We start from the raw sequence: 21,646 nt of genomic DNA, 5'->3' as shown, positions 1-21,646 counted from the left end.
TCTCTCTCTCTCTCTCTCTCTCTCTCTCTCTCTCTCTCTCGATGATCAGGGTTAAGTGACTTGCCCAGGGTCACACAGCTAGTAAGTGTTATATGTCTGAGGCTGGATTTGAACTCAGGTCCTCCTGACTCCAGGGCTGGCGCTCTATCCACTATGCCACCTAGCTGCCCTAGGTTCTCTCTTAAACCACATTTCTATCTTTGCCATGTACTTCTACTAAAAGGCACTATCAACTATTTATGATGGGAGGGAACTGTATTTGGACACAGGTTCCTTTTCTTTCAACCACCAGAATGCAACTCATTTTTTATATATTCTAGTCTGTTTTCTCAAAATCCAAGTGGGAAGGACAGAGAAATATTGAGTTGGTCTGTTAGTTACTTTCATAGATTTTAGGGAGGTACAGCTCTTCTGACAAAAAAAAATCTATTCTCTTGAGTTTCAGTCAGCCAATCATCAGGAGTTCCCTGCACCATATCAGTAAAGCACCAATGGCCATGTTCCTACTTCTTGGAGAAGTGTCCCTAGATACCTCAAAATAAAGGCCCATTCACTGTAATCTACTCGTCAAATTGATGAACCCTGCTTACACTTGTCCTAACCTATGAGAGATAATGCTATATAAGAATCAATCAAAGGAACAATAGATGTTAAAACTGGAAAGGGGAAGACTGGGGAGGGTGGTGGTTAGAGAGGGTGTGGATTTATTATTTTCAGTTATTTGAAGGGCTGCCATATGAAAGAGGGAGTAGACTTTTTTTTTGGCTTGGCCCCAGAGGGCCAACAACCAAGAATACTAACTGAAGTTGCAGAGAAGTAGATTTGAGTTCAATGTAAAGAAAATTTCCTCACCATTAGAGCTATTCCCAAAAGGAATGACAACCCCTGTATCTCTTTGCATCCCAAGGGAATTTTCTGCTCAATCCAGAACAAGGACAAAAGGCCCTATATATTTCCTTGATGGACAGCAGAGGGAGCTGTCACAGTGACTTCAGTGACCTGAACCCTTTGGAACCCAGGAACACACTAATACCTTTATTTTCTCAAGCATTTATTAAACAAGCACCTAATATGTGTCAGGCACTGGGTTAGGTACTGGGGATACAATGATAAAAACAAAACATCTCTTGCTGTCAAGGAGGGTCCATTTTATAGGGGGTAGACAACACGTATACCTATTAATAAATTTAAAATATATGCAAAGAAAAGACAAGGCAATTTGATGGGGGAAGCAATACCACCTAGGGCGGTAACAGGAAAGACCTCATGAAGGAGGTGGCACTTCAGCTGAACTTTGAAGGAAGCATGGGATTCTGAGATGCAGGTAAGGAAGAAGTGTATTCCAGGTATGGAAAACACTTTGTTTAAAGACATGGAGATGGGAGATAGAATATTGTATGTGAAGAACAGCAAGCTGGACAGTTTGGCTGGAGTATAGAATACATGGTGGAGAGAAATGGGAAATCAGTGTGGAAAGATAGATTGCAACCAGATTTGAAGGGTTTTCAATGCCAAAGAGAGGAGTTTGTATTTGTTCCCAGATGCAATAAAGAGCCGCTGAGGCTTCTTTAGCAGGCGAATGCATGGCCAGACCCTTGCTTTAGGAATATCCATTAAACAGCTGTTGGGACATCATAGTAGAGAGGGAAGAGACCGGAATCAGGGAGGCCAGTTAGGAGGCTATTCTAATAGTTAGATAAGAGGTGATGAGAGCTTGAACATAGCGTTAATCACGTAAACAGAAAGAAGGGGACAGAGGTGAGGAATGTTGTGGAGGAAGAAATGGCAGGACTTGGCTATGGTGGTTGAGGGAAGGTGAAGAGTCAAGAATGTTTCAAAGATTATGAACCTGGGTAACTAAAAGAATGGTGAAGTCCTAGATAGAAATAGAAACATTAGGAATAAGGGTGGATTTAGGGAGAAAACAATGAGTTCTGTTTTGGATGTACTGAATTTGAGATACCCATGGAATATCCACTTAGAGATATGCTGAAGCAGTTGACAATGGGGATTAAGGCTCAGGAGAGAGAGAGGGAGAGACAGAGAGAGAGAGTTGGTTATTCAGATTTGGGAGTTATCTGTATAGAGATGATCACTGAGACAATGAAAGCTGATGATACTACCTAGAGGGAAGCATCCCTTCTACCTTTGCATCCCATCTTCCAGAGTCCTACCTGCAAATTAGGGGACACTGAATAATGTTTTGGGAGCTCTGAGCACCCCCTACTCATAGTGCCTGGTCTATAGCTGTTTGCAGCTTCTACATGTTGTTTCCCTCATTTAGAGTATGAGCTCTGCGAGAGCAGAGACTGTCTGGCTTTTTTTCTATTTGTTTTCCCAATACTTAGCATATTGCTTGGTACATAGTGAGGGCTTAATAAATTTTTTTAAATTCATCCAGTCATTCATTACTGAAGAAAACATATATTTTGGTTCCCTCTCCAAGGTTGGCTACTCCCTCTCTCTCTTTTTCTCTCTCAGCTACTGTGGTAAAGTGACTTGCCCAGGATCACATAGCTAGTAAGTGTCAAGTGTCTGAGATCAGATTTGAATTCAGGTCCTCCTGACTCCAGGGCTGGTGCTCTATCCACTGTGCCACCTAGCTCCTCTCTCTCACATCTCTTGACATGAGGCTAGGAGGAGGAGTTGGAACATTCTTTGCTCCCCTGTTATACATAAAGAACTCTGCCTTTAGTCACTCAGCAACCAGATGCCCTCCATTAAAATTCACTCCATCCTGTCCAGATCTTACAGCTATAGAATGCTATATATGTTATAAGATGATGTAATTGTGTTGATTAGTTTTGCTCAACTGTTTCTCTGTTAAAAGAGAGAGGTCATTGTGTGTCTGGGGGTGGGGTGTAATATCAGAAAATGACTATAATGTAAGAACAAACAGCATAAAAAAAAAAGCAAAGTATCCAAAATAAGGGAGGTGATAGCCCTATTATACTCAATGCTACTCAGATCATGCCTAGAGTATTACGTTTTGGGGTGGGGGAGAGCACAATTTTTAAAGGATGTTGAGGAGTTTTCTCAGAGAAGAGCAACCAAAATGGTAGTAAATCTTATCATATGAGCATTGCCTAAAGGATGAGTTGAACTGTGGATGTTTAGGTTGGAGAAGAGAAGACTTAGGGAGACCATGAAAATGGTTTTGAAAGAAAGAAACAAAGGAAGGAAGGAATAAAAGAAAAGAAAATCTGTGGAATTAGAGATGAGTTGGGTTAGAAGTAAACATGACTGACAAGGGTACTTCCTCAATTGGAAGTACTGGGGAGGAATTCACTAATTGGAGGAGGAGGCTGCAGGAGTGAAGGCATTGCCAGCATGAGAGATTCCACTGGGGTGGAGATGAAAAAGTAGTCTGGAGATTGAAAAATCAGATGGGCATTTTTGTTAAGTTCATAATAATGAAGGAAGAGGAGAAAACAATTTTAAAAGGAAAAGTAAGATGGAGGATATCATATGATAAAAAGTGATCAACTCATATGTTCTACTTGTAACCCCTTCATATCAGGAGGAGAGGAAACCTTGTCCCCCATATTAGGTGACCTAAGTAGAAGGGGTGGGAGGACATGGGTAAGAATCACATAGAATGGGCAGGCACAGATAAGTTTTGATCTGTATGGTTGTAGTGAACATGCCTATTGATGAGATCACAGATCTCATTTGTGTATTTAAGTCAAAATTGTTCACTCGTTACTCCCATTCTGGTTCCACTTCCATGCTCTGTGATAATTAATAAGTAATTTGAATTGAGTCAAGGTACATCAAATTGATATGGCTAGAGAAGGGCTAGGGCTCCAATGGCAAGGTATTGGCAACTGTCTTTTTTCTGACCAGTACTGAGCTGCCTGTAACAGAACATGGCTTGGGCAGGGTGGGGCAGTGGGGAAGGTAGCTTTATGGAAGAGGATTCATAGATCTAGAGTTGGAACAGGTTTTGTTGTTGTTCAGTCATATCTGACTCTTTGTGACCCCATTTGGGGTTTTCTTGGCAAAGATAACTGGAGTAGCTTGCTGTTTCATTCTCCAGCTCATTTTACAGATGAAGAATTGAGACAAAGAGAGTTAAATGACTTGCCCAGGGTCACACTGCTAGTAAGCATCTGATTTGCACTCACCAAAATGAGTCTTCCTGACTTCAGGCCAGACACTCTCTTCACCGTGCCACCTAGCTGGGGGCTTTAAAGGTCACTTAATTCAACTACATTTTACAGGTAGGTAAGCAAACAGACCAAAAGGGGCTTAGTGTGATTTATCCAATATCACCCACAGGTAGCAAGCAGAAGAGCCAGGCTTTGAACACAGGTCATCTGGCTCCAAATTCAGTGCTTTTTTTGGTCTAACATGCTGTGGTTCTATGAACTTAAGTTTGACTGGATAGGGTAAGCAGGATAAATTGTAAAAAACCAACTAGTCCTAGCTAATGTATTCCAAATTTAAAATGGTGAGACTTTTATTTTTTATTTGTGATTTGCCAGCCCAGGTAGTCCCAATATAATAGTCAAACACAATAGTTAAGCCCAAGGATCTGTGCTTAATTGGCAGATGATTGGCCTTTGAGATGGTCCCCTACTGACAGGGAGGAGTATTCAGAGCCCAGCTGCCTCTGCTTAATTGGTGGCTCATTGCTAAAGGAAGGGGGCACTTTGAAATAGCAAATTAACCCCCTTATTGGCTATTGAGTCAGAGGAGCCATGGACTGGGGCAGCAGTAATGATCGATAAAGGCAGTGGCAGCAGTACTTGGTTATAGCAGCAGCAAGGGGAGTGATGTCCCCATTGAAGCTAGTGAGGAAATCGAGTATTGAGGTTCAACATCCTGTGGGGCCACTACCTGACCCCAGTGGCAGTAGCTGACCGGGCCATAACCAGAGCTCTGGTTGTTGCAACTGCATCTACCTTCAGTAGCTAGATTGAGGGGACTTTCCATTTAGGAGAATGGGTACCATACAGTGATGTACTATCTCTTTTTCATTCCCCCTCCTCTTTTCCAAATTGAACAGAAGCTGATTCCAAAGTTGAATCTGTTCTGTAATGTAATGGTCAACGCATGCATAAAGTTACTTTTCTAATTTCTGTTTAAATAGTTTGATTTTATAGTTGTAGGTAGACAAATTGAATGGCTCTAACTGCTGTCAGTCTATGTGTTGCTTTTCTTTCTTTTTTTTGTTTTTTTTTGTTTGTTTGTTTGTTTTTGTGTTTTTTTTTCTTAGGCAATTGGGGTTAAGTGACTTGCCCAGCATCACATAGTTAGTAAGTGTCAAGTGTTTGATCTGTGGTCACACTTGAACTCAGGTCCTCCTGACTCCAGGGCCAGTGTTCTATCTACTGCGCCACCTAGCTGCCCTTTTGTGTTGCTTTTCTTAAGAAGAGGACCAGGATAGATGGAGATGAAGCAGGGGGAATAGGAAGAAAGGAATGGAGGAAACAAGCATTTATAAAGCACTTACTGTGGGTGAGGCATTGTGCTAAGGGCTTTACAAATATTATCTCATTTTATCCTTGCAACAACTCTAGGAGAAAGATGCTATTATTATTCACATTTTACAACTAAGGAAATTGAAGCAGACAGAAGCTAAGTGACTTACCCAGGTTTGTATAGCTAGTGAGTATCTAAGTCTGAAATTGAATTCAGGTCTTCGGGGCTCCATTCACTGTACCACCTAGCTTCCAAACAGTGTTTGGATATTGATGTACAGAGATAGCTTAGCTCATTATTTCAGTCCATTAGAATTATCTGCTATCAGGTTAAACTCCAAATCTATATATCCTGCCCCAGTCTTTCTCCTGAACTCTAGTCTGGCATGACCAACTTCCTTCTGGACATTTTGAATTTGATATCTTTTAGTTATCTTGATCTTAACACTCTAAAAACAGAGCTCATTATCTTTCTTCCAAGACTGGCCCCTCTTCCAAACTTCCCTATTTCTATTGGGGACACCTCCATCTTTCCAGGCACCCAGGTTTCCAACCTTAGAGTCATCATCTACTCCTCTCTGCCTCACCCAACACTCCAATAAGTTGACTAGGACTGCCCCTACAGCCTCTTCTTCACAAACATCTTTTCCTCTTCACTCACATGGCCACCACTCTCAATTAAACCCTTATTACCTTTCACTTGAATTATTCTAATAATTGTCTCTTGCTTGGTCTCCATGCCTTAAGTCTCTCTCCTCTCCAATCCATCTTCAATATGACTGCCACATTGAGATTCCCCCCCCCCTTTTTTTGGTGACGCAATCAGAGTTAAGTGACCTGCCCGGGGTCACACAGCTAGTAAGTATCAAATGTCTGAGGCTGGATTTGAACTCAGGTCCTCCTGACTCCAAGACCAGAGCTCTATCCACTGTGCCACCTAGCTGCCCCTAAATTGAGATTCCCAAATCACAGGTCTGACCATGTCACTCCCCTGCTCAAGAGCTTCAGGAGCTCCATTTTACCCCTAGGACAAAATACTGACTGGTCTATTTGGCATTCAGATTCCTTCACAATCTGATTCCAATTTATCTTCTTAGCTTTATTATACATTATTCCCTTTCACACGCTCTTCTCTCTATTTAAACTGACCTTCTTACTGTTCCTTAGATATGACATTCTATCATCTGTCTCAGTGCTTTTTCAGAAATTAACCCTCCCCCCATGACTGGAATACAATCCCTCTTCTCTTGTGCTTCTTAGAACCCCTAATTTCCTTTAAATCTTAGCTTAAATGCTACTTTCTATATGAAACCATTTTTGATTCCCCAACCTTATAACACATCTTTACCTTGCATTTAGTTGTATGCATTTTATTGTATACAAGTCTCTTCTATGCATTTTTTTTTTGAGGCAATTGGGGTTAAATGACTTGGCCAGAGTCACACAGCCAGTGAGTGTTATATGTCTGAGGTCAGATTTGAACTCAAGTCCTCCTGACTCCAGGGCCGGTGCTCTATCCACTGCACCACCTAACTGCCGCTACAAGTCTCCTCTAATAGAATTTCATAGTATTTCATTCCTGCTTCAGTGTCCCCCAGTGCCTAGCACAATGCTTTATCAAATGCTTGTTGATTGATTGGGATCTGGGATTGTTTTGTTTTGTCTTTGTGTCCCCAGAGTCTAATCCAATAATTTGTACTTAATAGGTACAGAATACATATTCAAAAGAGCTGGCCACAACAGGGTCACCCCCCCATACCCCAGCTCTAGGTTCCTGTGTCCAAGCTGCCTCCAGGCCAAGTGTGGGGAAGAATTGTCATTAAATACTTGAAACAACATGGGATTTAGAATCAGGAGATGGTTTCAAATCCCAGTTCTTCCACTTCTTAAGTGTGACCGTGGACATGTCTTGCACCATCACAGGGCCTCAGTTTCCTCATCTATAAAACGATGTTGGATCAGATGATTTCTAAGGTTCCTTTGACTCCTCAAATCCTATGAATGCTCAGAACAAAAAGGAGTAGGGATCAGAGAGGCAAAGACCTTGGATTCATGTGGAAATGAGTCCGCAGCTCAGCAATAATGATAAGAAAGATAATCATCATCATCATCATCATGAAATTTCAAGGACCAATGAAGAGGAGTATACCTGGATGTAGTCAGTCTCCTTCCATGGGCCCTGAGCTCCAGAACAGCATAAAATGTCATCAGCATTCATATTCCTCAATGCATCAATCCACAATGAAATATGTTCTTCCCAAGAAGCCAACCCCTTACATCTAGGGAAGTCCCCTGAGGGCTGGTGGTGAATTGGGTCAGGAGAGTTGGGAAGGAGGAGAGATTCAGAGACCATGCCTGGCTTCCTCACCCTTCAATCCTGGGAAGCCCAGGCAAGGGAGGGAGGCATGTCCCGAGGGTCCAAAGTTAGGCAGGTGCTTCTGCTAGGCAAGAAAGGCAAATCTCCAGCTCTTTTTCCCCTGGCTGGGTTGGTCCAGAGCCCAGGAAGCTCTGTTTGTCTGTTTACACAGAGAGCCTAGATAAGCTTATGTCCTTTGGAGGAGGCCTACTCCAGGAGTCAAAATAGCATGAAATTTAATTTTACACCTATTTGACCAAGCTTGATTCAGGCTCCAATCAGAAGGGGAGATAAGGGCCCTCGGGACAAGTGTGCCAGGCAGCTGTGCAGCTGGAGCTGGAGTTTTAACAGGCGGCGGGACAGGGACAACACTCGAAAGTCCCCTGGCAGGCCAGCCATTAAGGTGAACCCGATCTTTCGCCCACACGGGTTTCTTTGCTGTAGTGTTCCCCAGTTGCTGGGCGCCAAAGCAAACTCAGGCTCTGTTTGCCAAGTCTACTATGACAATACAGCCACCAAATATTTGTCAGCCGCCAGCTCTGGGGCCGACTATAAATACTTCAGCCACAGGTGGAGGGCTGCTGCATTCAGAGGAAGACCTGGGGGAGCCTTGCCTGGACCCTGAAGGTAAGATTTTCCAAGGGCCCCAGAAATAAGAGGGTTGGAAGGGAAGAGGAGCCATTTCCACCTTCTCCTAAGCCTTGAAATAATAGGCTATGATTGTTCATTCTACACTGAGCAATGGTACCCCCCCCCCCACACACACCCAATTCCAACAGAATGAGGTTGGAGGTTGTTTATGATATCGTGTACCTATGTTGTGGAGCTGAAGCGAGGTGAGGGGGAGGGATACAGGTACCAAAAGGCATCTCCCTCTCCCTTTCCCCTTTCCCCCCAATACATATATAAATACCTTCTCCATTCTTGGGGAATAAGGATAAACGTCTATCTGGCATTCAGGGGGCAGTAGGAGAATCAGTCTTTCCTCTGTATAGCTCCCAAGGGGACCTGAAATACAAAGAGAATATACTTGGAACCAGAGGTTTTGATCTAAGTTAATTCCTATGTGACCTTGGACAAGTAACTTCCCCTCTTTAGGATTCAGTTTCTAAATCTATAAAATGAGGCAGCAGGGTTTAACTCAGTTTCTGAATCTGTAGAAGCTTGTGGGGGACAGGATGTAGTATTTCATAGTGCAAAGAGCACTGGACTTAAAGTCAGAAGAGCTGAGTTCAAATTATGACTCTACCACCCCATTACCCTTGGGTAACACTGGATCTCAAAGTCCACATCTATAAAACTAAAGGATTTGGACCTTTCCAGATTTAAATCTATGATCCTACTATTTCTAAGATCCCTTCCAATTGAAATCTAAAATCCTCAGTCATGTTCTTCCTTAATCTCTGTTAGTTATAAATCATAGAATTCTAGTGTTGGAATCACTTCTATTTCTGGACAGCGGAAGTTGGGGGCAGGGGGCAGGGAAATACTATCCTTGGGAGATGTGTGAACATGAAAAGACTACAGGACATAGAAGATCAAGATACACAGACTTGCCAAAAAGAGGAAAGCATCCTATTCCCTGAATCTAATTGGGCCATGCTCCCTCAAAATAAGTCAGGGCAAAGGAATTTTTCAGATATGAGGCAGGGCACAGAGGATTATAAGTCTTTACTAAGAGGGGTTATTCCCACAAGAAGTAGTTGGTTGAGTACTGCTATAAACCTACTCAGCGAATGGAAATTCATCAATGACCAAGTGTCAGCCCAGAATAGTCATCCATTGATAATATGTGCCTGAAAGTTAGTCCCAGATTAACCCACTGATATTTACTGATGCCCACATCAGGCTGGCCCAGCCTGTTCTTTCCAAGGGCATAGGCTGTGACAGCTGCAGTCCTGATTCTGCACGCCCAGTCTCTAACACTGCTTGCTGCCAATGTTAAGGCTTGAAGGAGATTTCCCAGATGTGAGCCATTCACAAGCCATTCATAATTTGGTAGAACCACAGACTCTCAGACCTTGAAAGGACCTCCAAAATCCATCTAGTCCTACCCTTCCCTGAAAACAAGGATCTCCTTTATAATTTCACGGACAATGGTTATGTACCCTTTGCTTGGAGAAATCCAATGATGAAGAGCTCACTACCTCCCAAGGCAGCTCACTTCAATTTTGGACAGTTCAGATTGTTAGCTGGTTTTTCTTTATATTGAGTGGAAATTTGCCTATCTGCAATTTCACCCTGTTGTTCCTAGTTTTGCTTTCTAGGGCCAAGTAGAAGAAGCCTAAATTCCCTTGCACATCAAAACCCTCCAGATACTTGAAGATGGCAATGATATCCCCTTAATCTTTTCTTCTCTAGGCTAAATATTCTCAGTTCCTTCAAATGTTTTTATATTTTATGAACTCCAGAGAATCTTGATAAAAGACAGAGGCTCTTAATCTTTCTTGTGTCATGGGCTCCTTTTGGAAATCTCATAAATCCTAGAGACCCCTTCTCAGAATCATGTTATTGCATAAATAAAATACATAAAATTACAAAGGAAACCAATTACATTGAAGTAAATGTAATTTTTTTCCCATCCAAGTTTATAGAGCCCCTGAAATCTATGGACTCCCAGTTAAGAACTCCTGATATAAAAGGTATTATAATATCTCTAAGGCCCCTGACAGCACCAGGATTCTATGAAAAAAATGAAATGGAAAGTAATGTGCTATTTCAGGACCATTTCAAGGTTTCCTTTTTCTTTTAAACCCCAGCAGTAAAAACTTCCACATAGTAGCAGATTTTAAAAAATCATTTTGAGTGTTTAGGTTATGAGGTTTGAAAAGCAAAGTTTCTTAAATGATTCTTAAGATGCATTAGCATCTTAGATTGTACGTATGTGAAACTTTTAAATATGTATTATCCTTTATTTTTCTTTGTTCCACAGGTTTTATTTATATTATATTTTATGTCAATTGTGTGTGTGTGTATGTGTGTGCGTGTGCGCACCATTTCATTTTTTAAGAGAACTCAAAAATCTCAAAAGAAAGAAATGTGAGAGGTTTTATTCCAGGCTATGTAATAGCTAATAGTAATAATAATAATAATAATAATAGTAATAAAAATAAAAAAAAATAATAGTAATAGCCAGCATAGCTATAGATAGATAATCAATAGTACTTAAAGGCTTTCAAAGCAATTTATATTTTCTCATTTTATCCTTACTACCACTCTGAGAGGTAGGTGCTATGATTAAATTCATTTTATAGATAGGAAACGGAGGCAGACAGAGGTTAAGTGATTTGTCCAGGGTCACACTGTTAGTAAGTATCTAAGGCAGGCTTTAAACTCAAGTCTTCCTGATTCCAGGTTCAGTGCTCAATCCATTATACCCCCTAGCTATCACTTATTTAAATAAGTCTCAAACGTCCCCTGGAAATCCTGCAATATAATTCTTGTATTGCCTACTTCTGGAGCTGAGGGCTCTGTCTCTCCCTAGACTCAGTCTGTTGGAAGGAGTGACAGAAAGATTTAACAAGTCAATCTGACTTTAGGGGCTAACCCTCTTCTAGCCATTATCCATGTCTGACTTCCCTTCTGTCCTCATCTCCTCCCATTGCTTCTCCCCGACACCCCCACACTCCCACACTCCAGGTAGGGTACCTTGGTGTCTAGCTAGTTCATTGCAAAGCAGGTGGGATAAACAAAAAGCATGTAAGACTGGGAGGGCGAAAACTAGGACCTTCGGTCCAGTCTCTCCACCACCTAACTCATGATCATGCAGGTCAGACATGAAATAAAGAAAGAAAAGAAAGAGAGAAAGAAAGAAAGAGAAAAAGAGAAAGAAAGAAAGAAAAAGAGAAAGAGAAAGAAAGGAAGGAAGGAAGAAAGGGAGGAAGAAGGAAAGAAAAGAAAGGGTGTTTTCTTATAGCCTTGGAGATCTTCATTTTGTCAGGGAAGCGCAATACTTCTATTCCTCTAACCCTAACTCCCCCTCCCCTTTCAGGCCATGAAGATCATAAAGAAACTTTAACTTAGGAAGGACATGGGCAAGAACAAAAGAAAGGTGTTCTGGCTCTCTGGGGGGATCTTAGGAAGCTCATTTGACTCTGAACTATAAAAATAATAAACTATTAAAAATGGTGATAAAACCTCCCATTTATATAGCACTGTAAGCTTTCCTCACAACAATCCTGTAAAGTCTGGAAACTGAGGCTCAGAGAGGTGAAATGATTTGTCCAGGATCACCCCAGCCAATAAGTGCCAGAGCCAGGATATAAACCAAGGCTTTCCAAGTCCAGCACTCTTCATTACACTAACTCATAGAAGGAAGTGCCAACCACCCTGGCTGTAGGCTGAGCACCACACAATTCTCCAAAGAGGGGAAGGTGAATCTGGAGCTCCTATTTAATCTTGCAATGAGCACGGAGATCTGAATGCTTCGAGAATTTGAATGCCTTGAAATCTGCTCCACTGCTCAGCTATTGGTCAAGTGCTGGAGCATCTCTTCCCTCCAATCTGGGACCTTCTTAGCTTCATAGAACCAAAGAGCTGCAAGAACCCTAAGAGTTTCTCTAATCCTATCCCCCACATTTTGTAGAAGAGAAAACTAAGAACCTGCAGGGGGAAAGAAGGAATTTGCCTAATAATACAGTAAGTGGTAGAGACTGAACTTGAACCCATATCTTTAGACACTACATCAAGTATGCCATTGCTGTAATCATGCTGTCTCAGGGCATCCTTGCCATGGTCCTGACCCAACCAGGCCCTGTATCATCTATCAAAGGGCAGCCTTGGGAGGCAGCTGATTCCTGATGACTTTGAAGGGGTCTACACCGTCCCAGAAACACTGTCTGAGCTTCTTGCTCATCCTTTGGCAAGATGAAAGGCTGCAGATAACAGCAGACTAAAATCTTTTGCACCCACTGAGTTGTGGTGGATGTCAAGCAGGAGGTGACAAGAGGAAAAGGAAACTTTTTTTTTTCTTCTTCTTTTTAATCTTCATTTAAAAAATGCATATTCTACCACTGGAAGTTCTTTAAGGATTCCAAAGACACTTTAGGTAATTATGGACTACAGGGATAATTTTATGGGCATTAATTTTTAAAAAAAAATTTTTTTATTGATACATTCATTTTTATATCACCTACATTTTTCAAGGTCTTCCTCCTACCTCCCCTTCCAAAAATAAAAAAGAGAGGAGAAACAGTTCAGTAAAACTAACCAATTCAGCAACATACTCTGACCATATGAAGTGGTCCACACCCATAGTTCCCTCACTTCTGCAAAGAAGGATGGGGAGGTGCCTTCTCACACCTCTTCTTTGAGACCAAGCTTAATCATTATAATTTCATAGTGTTTAAATCTGATTGTTTTGTTGTTGTTCTTTCTATTTACATAGTTATAATAATTGTGCATGCTACTTTCTTACTTTTGCTTACTTTGATTTGCATCAGTTCAGAGTCTTTCCATACTTCTCCATATTCATCAAATTCACCGTTCCTTATAGTATAGTAATATTCCATTATATTCACATGCCAAGCTATTTAGCCATTTGCCTATCCATGGGCGTCTTCTTTGTTTCTAGTTTTTTATTACTACAAAAAGTGCAGCCATAAAAATTTTGGTATATATGGGATCTTTCATTTCATCACTGACCTTTTGGGGTAGATACTTCACATTGAGCTCTCTGGAGCAAAAGAAACAGACATTCTAGTCTCTCAGCTTACATTTTTCTAGGCTTCCTTGGATGGTTGGACCAATTTACAACTCCATTAGTGTGCCAGTCTTCCCATAACTCTTCCAACATTGACTCTTCTGATCTTTTGTAATCTTTGTCAACTTGTTGGATCTGAGGTAAAACTTCATAGTTGTTTTGATTTACATTTTCTTTTATTATGTAGTGACTTGGAGAATTTTCTTCATCTAGATGTTGGTAGTTTGCAGTTCTTTTAAGAACTTTATTAGTTCATATTTTTTGACCACTTACCTAATAGAGAATGCCTTTTGGTCTCACATATTTCTGTTAGTTGTCTATCTATTTTAGAAATTAAGTCCTTAACTTTGATATTAAGACTTTTCCCCCCAATCTACTGAATTTTGTTCATTCAAAAGCTTTTCAATTTCATTTAATTGAAATTATCTATTCTATCTTTTGTTATGACCTTTTCCCCTGGTTTGATTAAGAAGTCACCCTTTAACCATAGCTTTGAAAGATACCTGATCTGGTTCTCTTCTGGTGTGTGTGTGTGTGTGTGTGTGTGTGTGTGTGTGTGTGTGATATGACCTTTAGTATTCAGATCATCTTTCCATTGTGAATTTATTTTGCTAAATAAGGTGTTGGTCTAAATTCTTCCAGATTACTTCCAGTTTTCAAACAATTTTCATTAAGTAGGAAATTCTTCCTGAAGTAACTTATATTTTCAGGTTTAATTGAATACTGGGTTTTTGAATTCAATTGTTTATCATTCTTCCTTGTCTCATAAGTCCCACTGATCTACTTTTCTATTTTTTTTAACCAATATCAAATACTTTTTAATGAATATTACTTTATAATAATATTTGAGGACTGGATGTGCTATGTTCCCTTCCATCATGCTTTTTTCATTGTTTCATTGATATTTTTGGTTCCTCCAAATGAATTTTACTTTTTTGTCTAGGTGAATATCAATTCTCATTGCCCAGTGGAAATGACATGGGCTGAATCTGTAGGGGCCCCAAGATACATACTAGGCATTTCTTTAAAAAAAATAAAGCACTAAATTGATCATTATTGTTATTTTGTCTCCAGCCCTTGTCAGAATAAAGTGCAGAATAAGCTCTAGCATTCCAGTTTTTACAGTTCACTGATAGCTTGGAGTCTAGATAAATAAGATATGATTACACTTGTGGATAGTCTGAGAGTTTTGTAGTAATTGACTGACTACCATAATCCTATCTTGCCCCATGAGTCCAACAAAACCTAACTCCCGTGCACTCAGGGTACCTAAAACAATGATGTCCTCTAGTTCTGTAGTGTATTAACCAGCTCTATTACTTACATAATCATAGATAAAGAGCTCAATGGCCCCCTAATCCAACCCCAAGAAGTGACTTAGGCAAGGTCACACAGGTACTGTCAGAAGTGGGATTTGAATCAAGCTTCTTCAGTTTCAAAGTCAATGCTCTTTCCATAGTCATTGAGGCCAGAGAAACAGAATGCTAGGCTAAATTACACTGCAGAGCAGAGATAGGGGGAGACTTAGTACCACAGAAGCAGTGCGACAAATTAAATTCACCAAGTTTTATTATGGGCCAACTGTGTGTGGGGCACTGGGTCAGGTCCTGTGGATACAAAGACAAAGGATAAAATGGTCTTTGCCCTCATGGAGATTGCAGTCCACTGAGAGTTATATTGTACAGCACAACATTTACTTGGAAAAGTAAATAAATACATAACTTGTGGAGAGAGACAGACAGAGACAGAGACAGAGAAAGACAGAGACAGAGAGAGAGCACTACCAACTAGGGGGCCCAGGAAAGGTCTGTGTAGGAGGTGGGATCTGAGCTGTGCTTTGGGCAATTGAATAAGAGATGTTCCAGTGGAGTTTTGTGATGGTAAAGTTGAGTTTGGATCTAATGCATGAGTGGAATGATTATGAAATGATGTTGGTCAGGACAATAGGTTGACTGTGCTCCTTGAGTGCTTTTCCACTGATACAATAATCTCTTATTCTCATAACCACCCTTGAAGGTGGGAATGGAGCTAGTTCTTTCCTCCTGCCCATAAAGTGGGGCAATGAGACCACAAATAGGGCATAAATATTTCCACGTCAGCCTGATATTCAATCATCTTCAAGGATTCTTTACTACCTCTAGGATAAAATGTAAATTCCTTAGAATTACTTTTGAAGCCCTTCGCCATTTGATTCCCATCCACCTTTCCAGGCTTAGTTCATTTTTTTTTCTTCCCTTGCAAATTCTTCTTTCCAGTAAAACTGGCTCCAATTCCCTATACATGACACTCCATCTCCCTCCTCTATGTCTTTGAACAAGCGGCCCTTCATGTCTGGAATGCACCTACCCCTCATTCACGCCTCATAAAATCTCTAGCTTCCTTCAAGGCATGGTTCAAATGACACCTCCAGTAGGCCTTTCCTGAGGCTCCTAGTTAATGCTCTCTTGCTCTTAAAAGTACTTTGTGTTATATTGCATATACTTTATGTGATTGCTTACTTATATGTAACCATAATTTAAATAGCCTGTCTCCTGGAGATTTTGGATATTAGTACCGTAGCAATGTCAAACTAAGTCTTCAAAGATCAATGCTGCTGGCTAGAGAATTTCTTAACAGAATAACAAATAATACAAAGATATGTCTAAAGATTTCAACAACGTATCAACCATGAAAAAGACTGCTGTCAGAGTCACCTCTAAACATCCACCGTAACTGCCGACTTCTTGTCCCATACCATGAAGACCAGAGAACCAGGAAGTGAACCCAAACGAAAGTAAAAAAATAATAGAGCCACGGCCCTGAAGTCAGGAGGACCTGAGTTCAAATCCGGCCTCAGACACATACTCCTCACTAGCTGCATGACTCTGGGCAAGTCACTTAACCCCAATTGCCTCACCAAAAAAAAGTAAAAAAATAAAAAATAATAGAGTCAAAGTGAGCTTTGGGAGTAAAGAGGAGGAGGGAGGATAGTATAAAAAGAAAACACAGTACACCTCCCAGGGACCAAATCCTTCCAGGTTCTAATCCATTTGTCCCACTAAACCATCACTAACCTAGCTAGCAGCTGCTTATGGCTTCTGATATATTTTCAGCTCTTGGGGTTTTGTGTGGAATTTTCAGATTTTAGGAACTCCCCAGAGACACAGGAAACTGCTCCCAGGATGGAAATATTCCATTGACAAAAAGGAATGGTTGGGAGTCATCTATGGTCAAATTCGATCTGTTCAAAGCTCCTTCAGGGCCCCTTTTATCCTGGGCAGATGTCACAGAGACTCTCTTTATTGAAGGGCCATAAATGTCATTTATTCTGATGCCATAAAACCATTACGTGGTGAAGGGGATGCTCCCAAACACTCAAAAAGACAGATGACAGTAAAATCTCTCTCTCTCTTTTTCTTTCTCTCTCTTTCTCTCTCTCTCTGTCTCTCAGGGGCCATATTAATTTTTTTGTATTTCAAGCACAGTGTCACACATATGATATGCTTTCAATTTTTTAAAAAATGTTTTATTGATGTTCTTCTCTTTTTGTTTTATATCACTGTCATTTCCTAATGGCTTCCTCTCCCTAACAGAAGCCTCCCTTGTAATAAGTAAACAAAGGCAAGCAAAACAAATCAATATATTCAGCCTTAACTTCTCATCCAAGTTCCAGGTCTATGTCTTCACTTGCCTCTTCAATATCCCTGTTTGATGAATTGGACTCATCACCTTCTCCCCGTACCAACTCCTTTTCTTAATTTACCCATTTGTTAGTGGTATCAACTTTCTCCTCGTCACAGGACATGACACCTTGACTTCTCCCAATCTTGCTTCTCAAGATCAATCAGTTACCTACCTCTGCAGTTTTCTTCCTTCTTTCTTTAATAATGAATAGGTAGAATCCTCTAAGATTTGAGAGATGCGTTACATACATTATCTCATTTGGCCCTCATGACAATTCTGTAGGGTAGGTCCTTCAGGCATTGTTATCCTCATTTTATAACTGAGGAAACTGAGGTTCAGTAAAGTTAAATGATTTGCCAATTATTACACAGCTTTTTATATAGAGCACCCCTCTATAAAATAAAGAGACTGGATTAGAAGATCACACTTTTACAAATTTTTTTTAAAATGTAAAAATTTTGTTTTTTTCCTTTTCCTTTTTCTTTGTTTGTTTGTTTATTTTAGTTTTCAACATTCACTTCTATAAGATTTTGAGTTCCAAATTTTTTCCTCCCTTCCTCTCCCTCCTTCCCATTTGAATTTGAACAACAAAGCATTTCCTTACACACAGCAGAATCTAAAAGGATTTTTATGTGAAACTATGAATCTCCATTTCATACTGTTTGTTTTTTTAAATATATAACACATTTTTTATTTCAAAGCTGTGCTGCTTGTCTCTGCTTCCTTCTGAACTTCTTTATGTATTTTCCCCATATATATATATATATATATATATATATATATATATATTTTTTTTTTAAGGCAATTGGGGTTAAGTGACTTTGCCTAGGGTCACACAGCTAGTAAGTGTCAAGTGTTTGGTCTGAGGCCACATTTGAATTCAGGTCCTCCTGACTTCAGGGCTGGTGCTCTATCCACTGTGCCACCTAGCTGCCCCTTCCATATACTTGTAAAAAAATGTCACAATGGCCCTCCTTTTTTTTTTTTTCAATCCCAATTGCTGATCCTTTTCACCCAACCTTCACCCCCTACTTAAAAGCCAAGAGAGAAAAAAACCCTTGTAACATAGTCAAGCAAAATAAAGCCACACAGTAGCCAGGTGTAAAAATGTATGTCTCTGCCCCTCATGTCTTTTACTGGTCAGGAGGCAGTCTGGAGGTATAGTATGCTTCACAATAGCTGTTCTGGAGACATGGCTGTTCATGGCATTAATTAGAATTTTTAAGTTTTTCAAAGTTATTTTTTTCTACAAGGTTGCTCTCCTTGTATAAATTGTTCTGTTTCTGTTTACTTCACTTTGCTTCTGTTCATACCACCTACTATTCTCTGAAGTAATTTCATCATTTCTTATGATGCAATAATATTCTACTACATATATAAACCACAATTTGTTCAGGCATTCCCCAATTGTCTAAGAGGCCTAGGGGCACCTAGGTAGCACAGTAGATAAAGTGCTGGGACTAGAGTCAGGAAGACTCATCTTTCTGAGTTCAAATCTGGCCTCAGACACTTACTAGCTGTGTGACTGTAGGCAAGTCACTTAACCCTCTTTGCCTCAGTTTCCTCATCTGTAAAATGAGCTGGAGAAGGAAATGGTAAACCACTCTAGTATCTTTGCCAAGAAAACCCCAAATGGGGTCACAAAGAATCAGACACAACTGAACAACAACAACCCAAGTTCTTTCTTTCCTTTGCCCCCCTTTATTCATCCTTCAGAATCAGAAAGTTTGTTTCTTGTGACTAAACTCCAAATCATTCTTCCTCTTCACCACACCCCTCCCTGTCCCCACTCGTTTCCCTGTTGAGTTTAACATTTCTACAACCAACTATGTGTATGTGTTCAACCCTTCTTTATCCATTTCAGATGGGAATAAGGTTTACTAGATGATCTCTAAGGTTCCTTTTAGGACTAAGAGCCTGACATTCCTGAGAAAGATTATTAAACTGCCTCATGACTCTGCCCACACTGGTCCATCCTGTGTACACTGCCCAGACCAGTCTTCAAAAACACTGCTTTCATGCATCATGTCATTCCCTGACCTGATAACCTTCACAGGCACTCCATTTCCCATAGGATAAAGTCCTCAGCCTGGGACTCACAATCTTTCCTCAACTTATCTTCTACTATTCTCCACCATGAATCAATCCCCTTGGTCCATGCTGAGTAGTTTTATTACCATTCCCACAATAGATCATCCTTAATTCTGGCTTTGCCCCTTTACTATTATATCATCCCTAGGTTGGAAGGCCCATTCCTTTCCCTTTTCCAAATCTTATTCATCCATTAATGCCCAGTTCAAATTCTACCTCCTCTAGGAAGACTTCCGCCGATCACTTAAGCCAACATAACTCTGATCTTCTACTTATATTAGCATTTAAGCATATGCTTTCTTGTATAGCTTTCGTATTATAGAAATGTGTGTTTGTCTCTATATCCCTTGCCATGCTGTAAACTATATGAGAGCAAGGGACTTTATGAAATAAAAATAAAGTTTGTCTCTCTGCCAGTATCCCCAAGCTCTACAAATGTGTGTTGAATTGAAGCTAGACCATTTGAGCAGTAGTTAGGGGTGGTGGGGTGGGGAAGTGATGGCAGTGAGGAAGGGGAAGTCCAAAATGGAAGTCCAAAATGAATCATACATCTTGTTTCTGGTCATGGAGAGGTTGTCATTTGAACTAAATCTTGAAGGATGGGTTGGATTGATAGACAGAGATGGAGGGGAGGATATTCTGGGGGAAACTGCCTGAATAAAGATGCAGAAGTAGAACAATGAACTGAGTTGCTCAAACATGACATTTTCAAACCTATTGACTGTCTATTTTTCTTCCCTGCCTTCTCTTACCAGTCAGATAACATCTGCTGCCTTGGAAGGCTCCTAGGCTTGAGAGGAAATGGCTGCTGGAGTGATCAGAAATTTATGTGACTTTAGACTGCAGACCCCTTTCCATCAACCATTCTTACCTAGTACTGGCCCCCGAGACCCAGATTTCCCTGAAACCTCCGAGGACGAGGAGGAAGAAGATGGGGAACAGGAGGAAGATGGGGAAAAACAGATGGAGGACCTGGAGCTGGCAGGCTGTAGTCCAGGATTCCAGAGGTCAGACCAGGAGCTGGGGAAGGGTTCCACCAGGCCAAGCCCAAGTAGCACCGAGATGACTTTGCAACTCCTGCGCTTCTCTGAGCTCATCAGCTGTGACATCCAGAAGTACTTTGGCCAGAAGACAAAAGACGATGACCCGGATGCATGCAACATTTATGAGGACAGTCGCCCACCTGGCAAATCTGCAAGGGAGCTCTACTATGCAGATTTAATGCAAATCGTCCAGAGTGGGGACCAGGAGGATGAGGACCCTGACATTGTTGGTCTCCCCAGGGGCTTCGATTGCCAGACCAGGTTCATCTCCAGCAGAGATAGATCTCAGAAACTGGGGCCTCTGGTTGAGCTTTTTGAATATGGTCTCTGTCAATATGCTAGACAGAGGGTGTCTGACAGCCGGAGGCTGAGGCTTGAAAAGAAGTATGGCCACATCACCCCAATGCACAAAAGAAAGCTGCCACAGTCCTTCTGGAAGGAGCCAGCTCCCAGCTCCTTGTGTCTGCTCAACACCAGCACACCTGACTTTAGTGACCTGCTTGCCAATTGGACATCAGATGTGGCCCAGGAGCTGCACAGTGTGGGAGGCCGGGAGCTGGGCAGACATGCCCTGGAGATGGATCACTTAGAGGAGGCATAAGCCACAGTTGTCAGAGCTGCTATACCCTCCCACAGAGATGGGACTTGGACGAGAGGCCAGGCTTCCCTCCTGGACCAGGCACTGAAAGAATCAGGTCCAATGGCAGGCTGAGCATGACCCAAACAGGAAGAACCCCTTCCTCTCCGTCTCTTCTTACTATTATTAATGCTTTCATCTCCTATCCTCATTTATTAAAAGAGTCCCAAATTCCAATGGGTTATGTGTCCTACTGTGAGGAAGATGTTTATAGCCAATTCTCCTTGCTGCCTGGCTGTCAGCTGGGTCCTAGGGATCCAGGAACCTTAGATTATACTGCTTTTCCACACTGATTAGTTTCATTTCACTTTCCCGGTCATTTAGGTAAAACTTTAGGGCTGATGATGGAGGGACAGCAGCTCATCTCACTAGTCCTGACTACCTCCCTGCAGCAGGTGCTCCCTCTAGCACCTCTGTGCTACACTTCTGTGGAGGCAGCCATATCCCCCATGTTCCACCTCCCCACAAGGAAGGAACTTCTGGCTTTAGGATCTTTAGGAATGGTACCAGGGTTGACAAGAGCTTCTAGACATCTTAAAGAAGGAGCTACCTCAAGCTCCTTTAAGAGCTTCTCCCAATAGCAAGCAGCAAAGCAGAGGTGGCGCTGGACCAGGCTGACAGAAAGCAAACCTTTTTGGATGAACTGCAAGTGCTCTCCAGGGAGGCAGGAAGAAAAGGGTGATGTGTTGAGCAAATGAACAAACATTGTCTATTTACTCATGAGATAAC

General features: G+C 41.2%; 1 protein-coding gene across 3 annotated transcripts; it reads left to right on the top strand.

The window, feature by feature from the left end:
* The first annotated feature begins 1,309 nt into the window (after positions 1 to 1,309).
* Positions 1,310 to 21,055, top strand: LOC114043588. Of its 3 annotated transcripts, none has more exons than XM_027862645.1 (2): positions 1,310 to 1,324; positions 19,993 to 21,055. In XM_027862645.1, the coding sequence occupies exon 2, from the start codon at positions 20,039 to 20,041 to the stop codon at positions 20,879 to 20,881; it is 843 nt and encodes a 280-aa protein (XP_027718446.1). In that variant the 5' UTR covers positions 1,310 to 1,324; positions 19,993 to 20,038; the 3' UTR covers positions 20,882 to 21,055. The 3 variants fall into 3 exon arrangements, with proteins under 3 accessions (XP_027718446.1, XP_027718447.1, XP_027718445.1); XM_027862646.1 differs by lacking the exon at positions 1,310 to 1,324 and adding an exon at positions 8,282 to 8,409 and having other exon boundaries at positions 19,997 to 21,055; XM_027862644.1 differs by lacking the exon at positions 1,310 to 1,324 and adding an exon at positions 8,282 to 8,409.
* Positions 21,056 to 21,646: the final 591 nt, after the last annotated feature.

Source organism: Vombatus ursinus, unplaced genomic scaffold (genome assembly GCF_900497805.2).
Source record: "Vombatus ursinus unplaced genomic scaffold, bare-nosed wombat genome assembly UNPS02014770.1, whole genome shotgun sequence".
Taxonomy (NCBI): domain Eukaryota; kingdom Metazoa; phylum Chordata; class Mammalia; order Diprotodontia; family Vombatidae; genus Vombatus; species Vombatus ursinus.
This window is presented reverse-complemented; position numbering and strand designations above follow the sequence as displayed.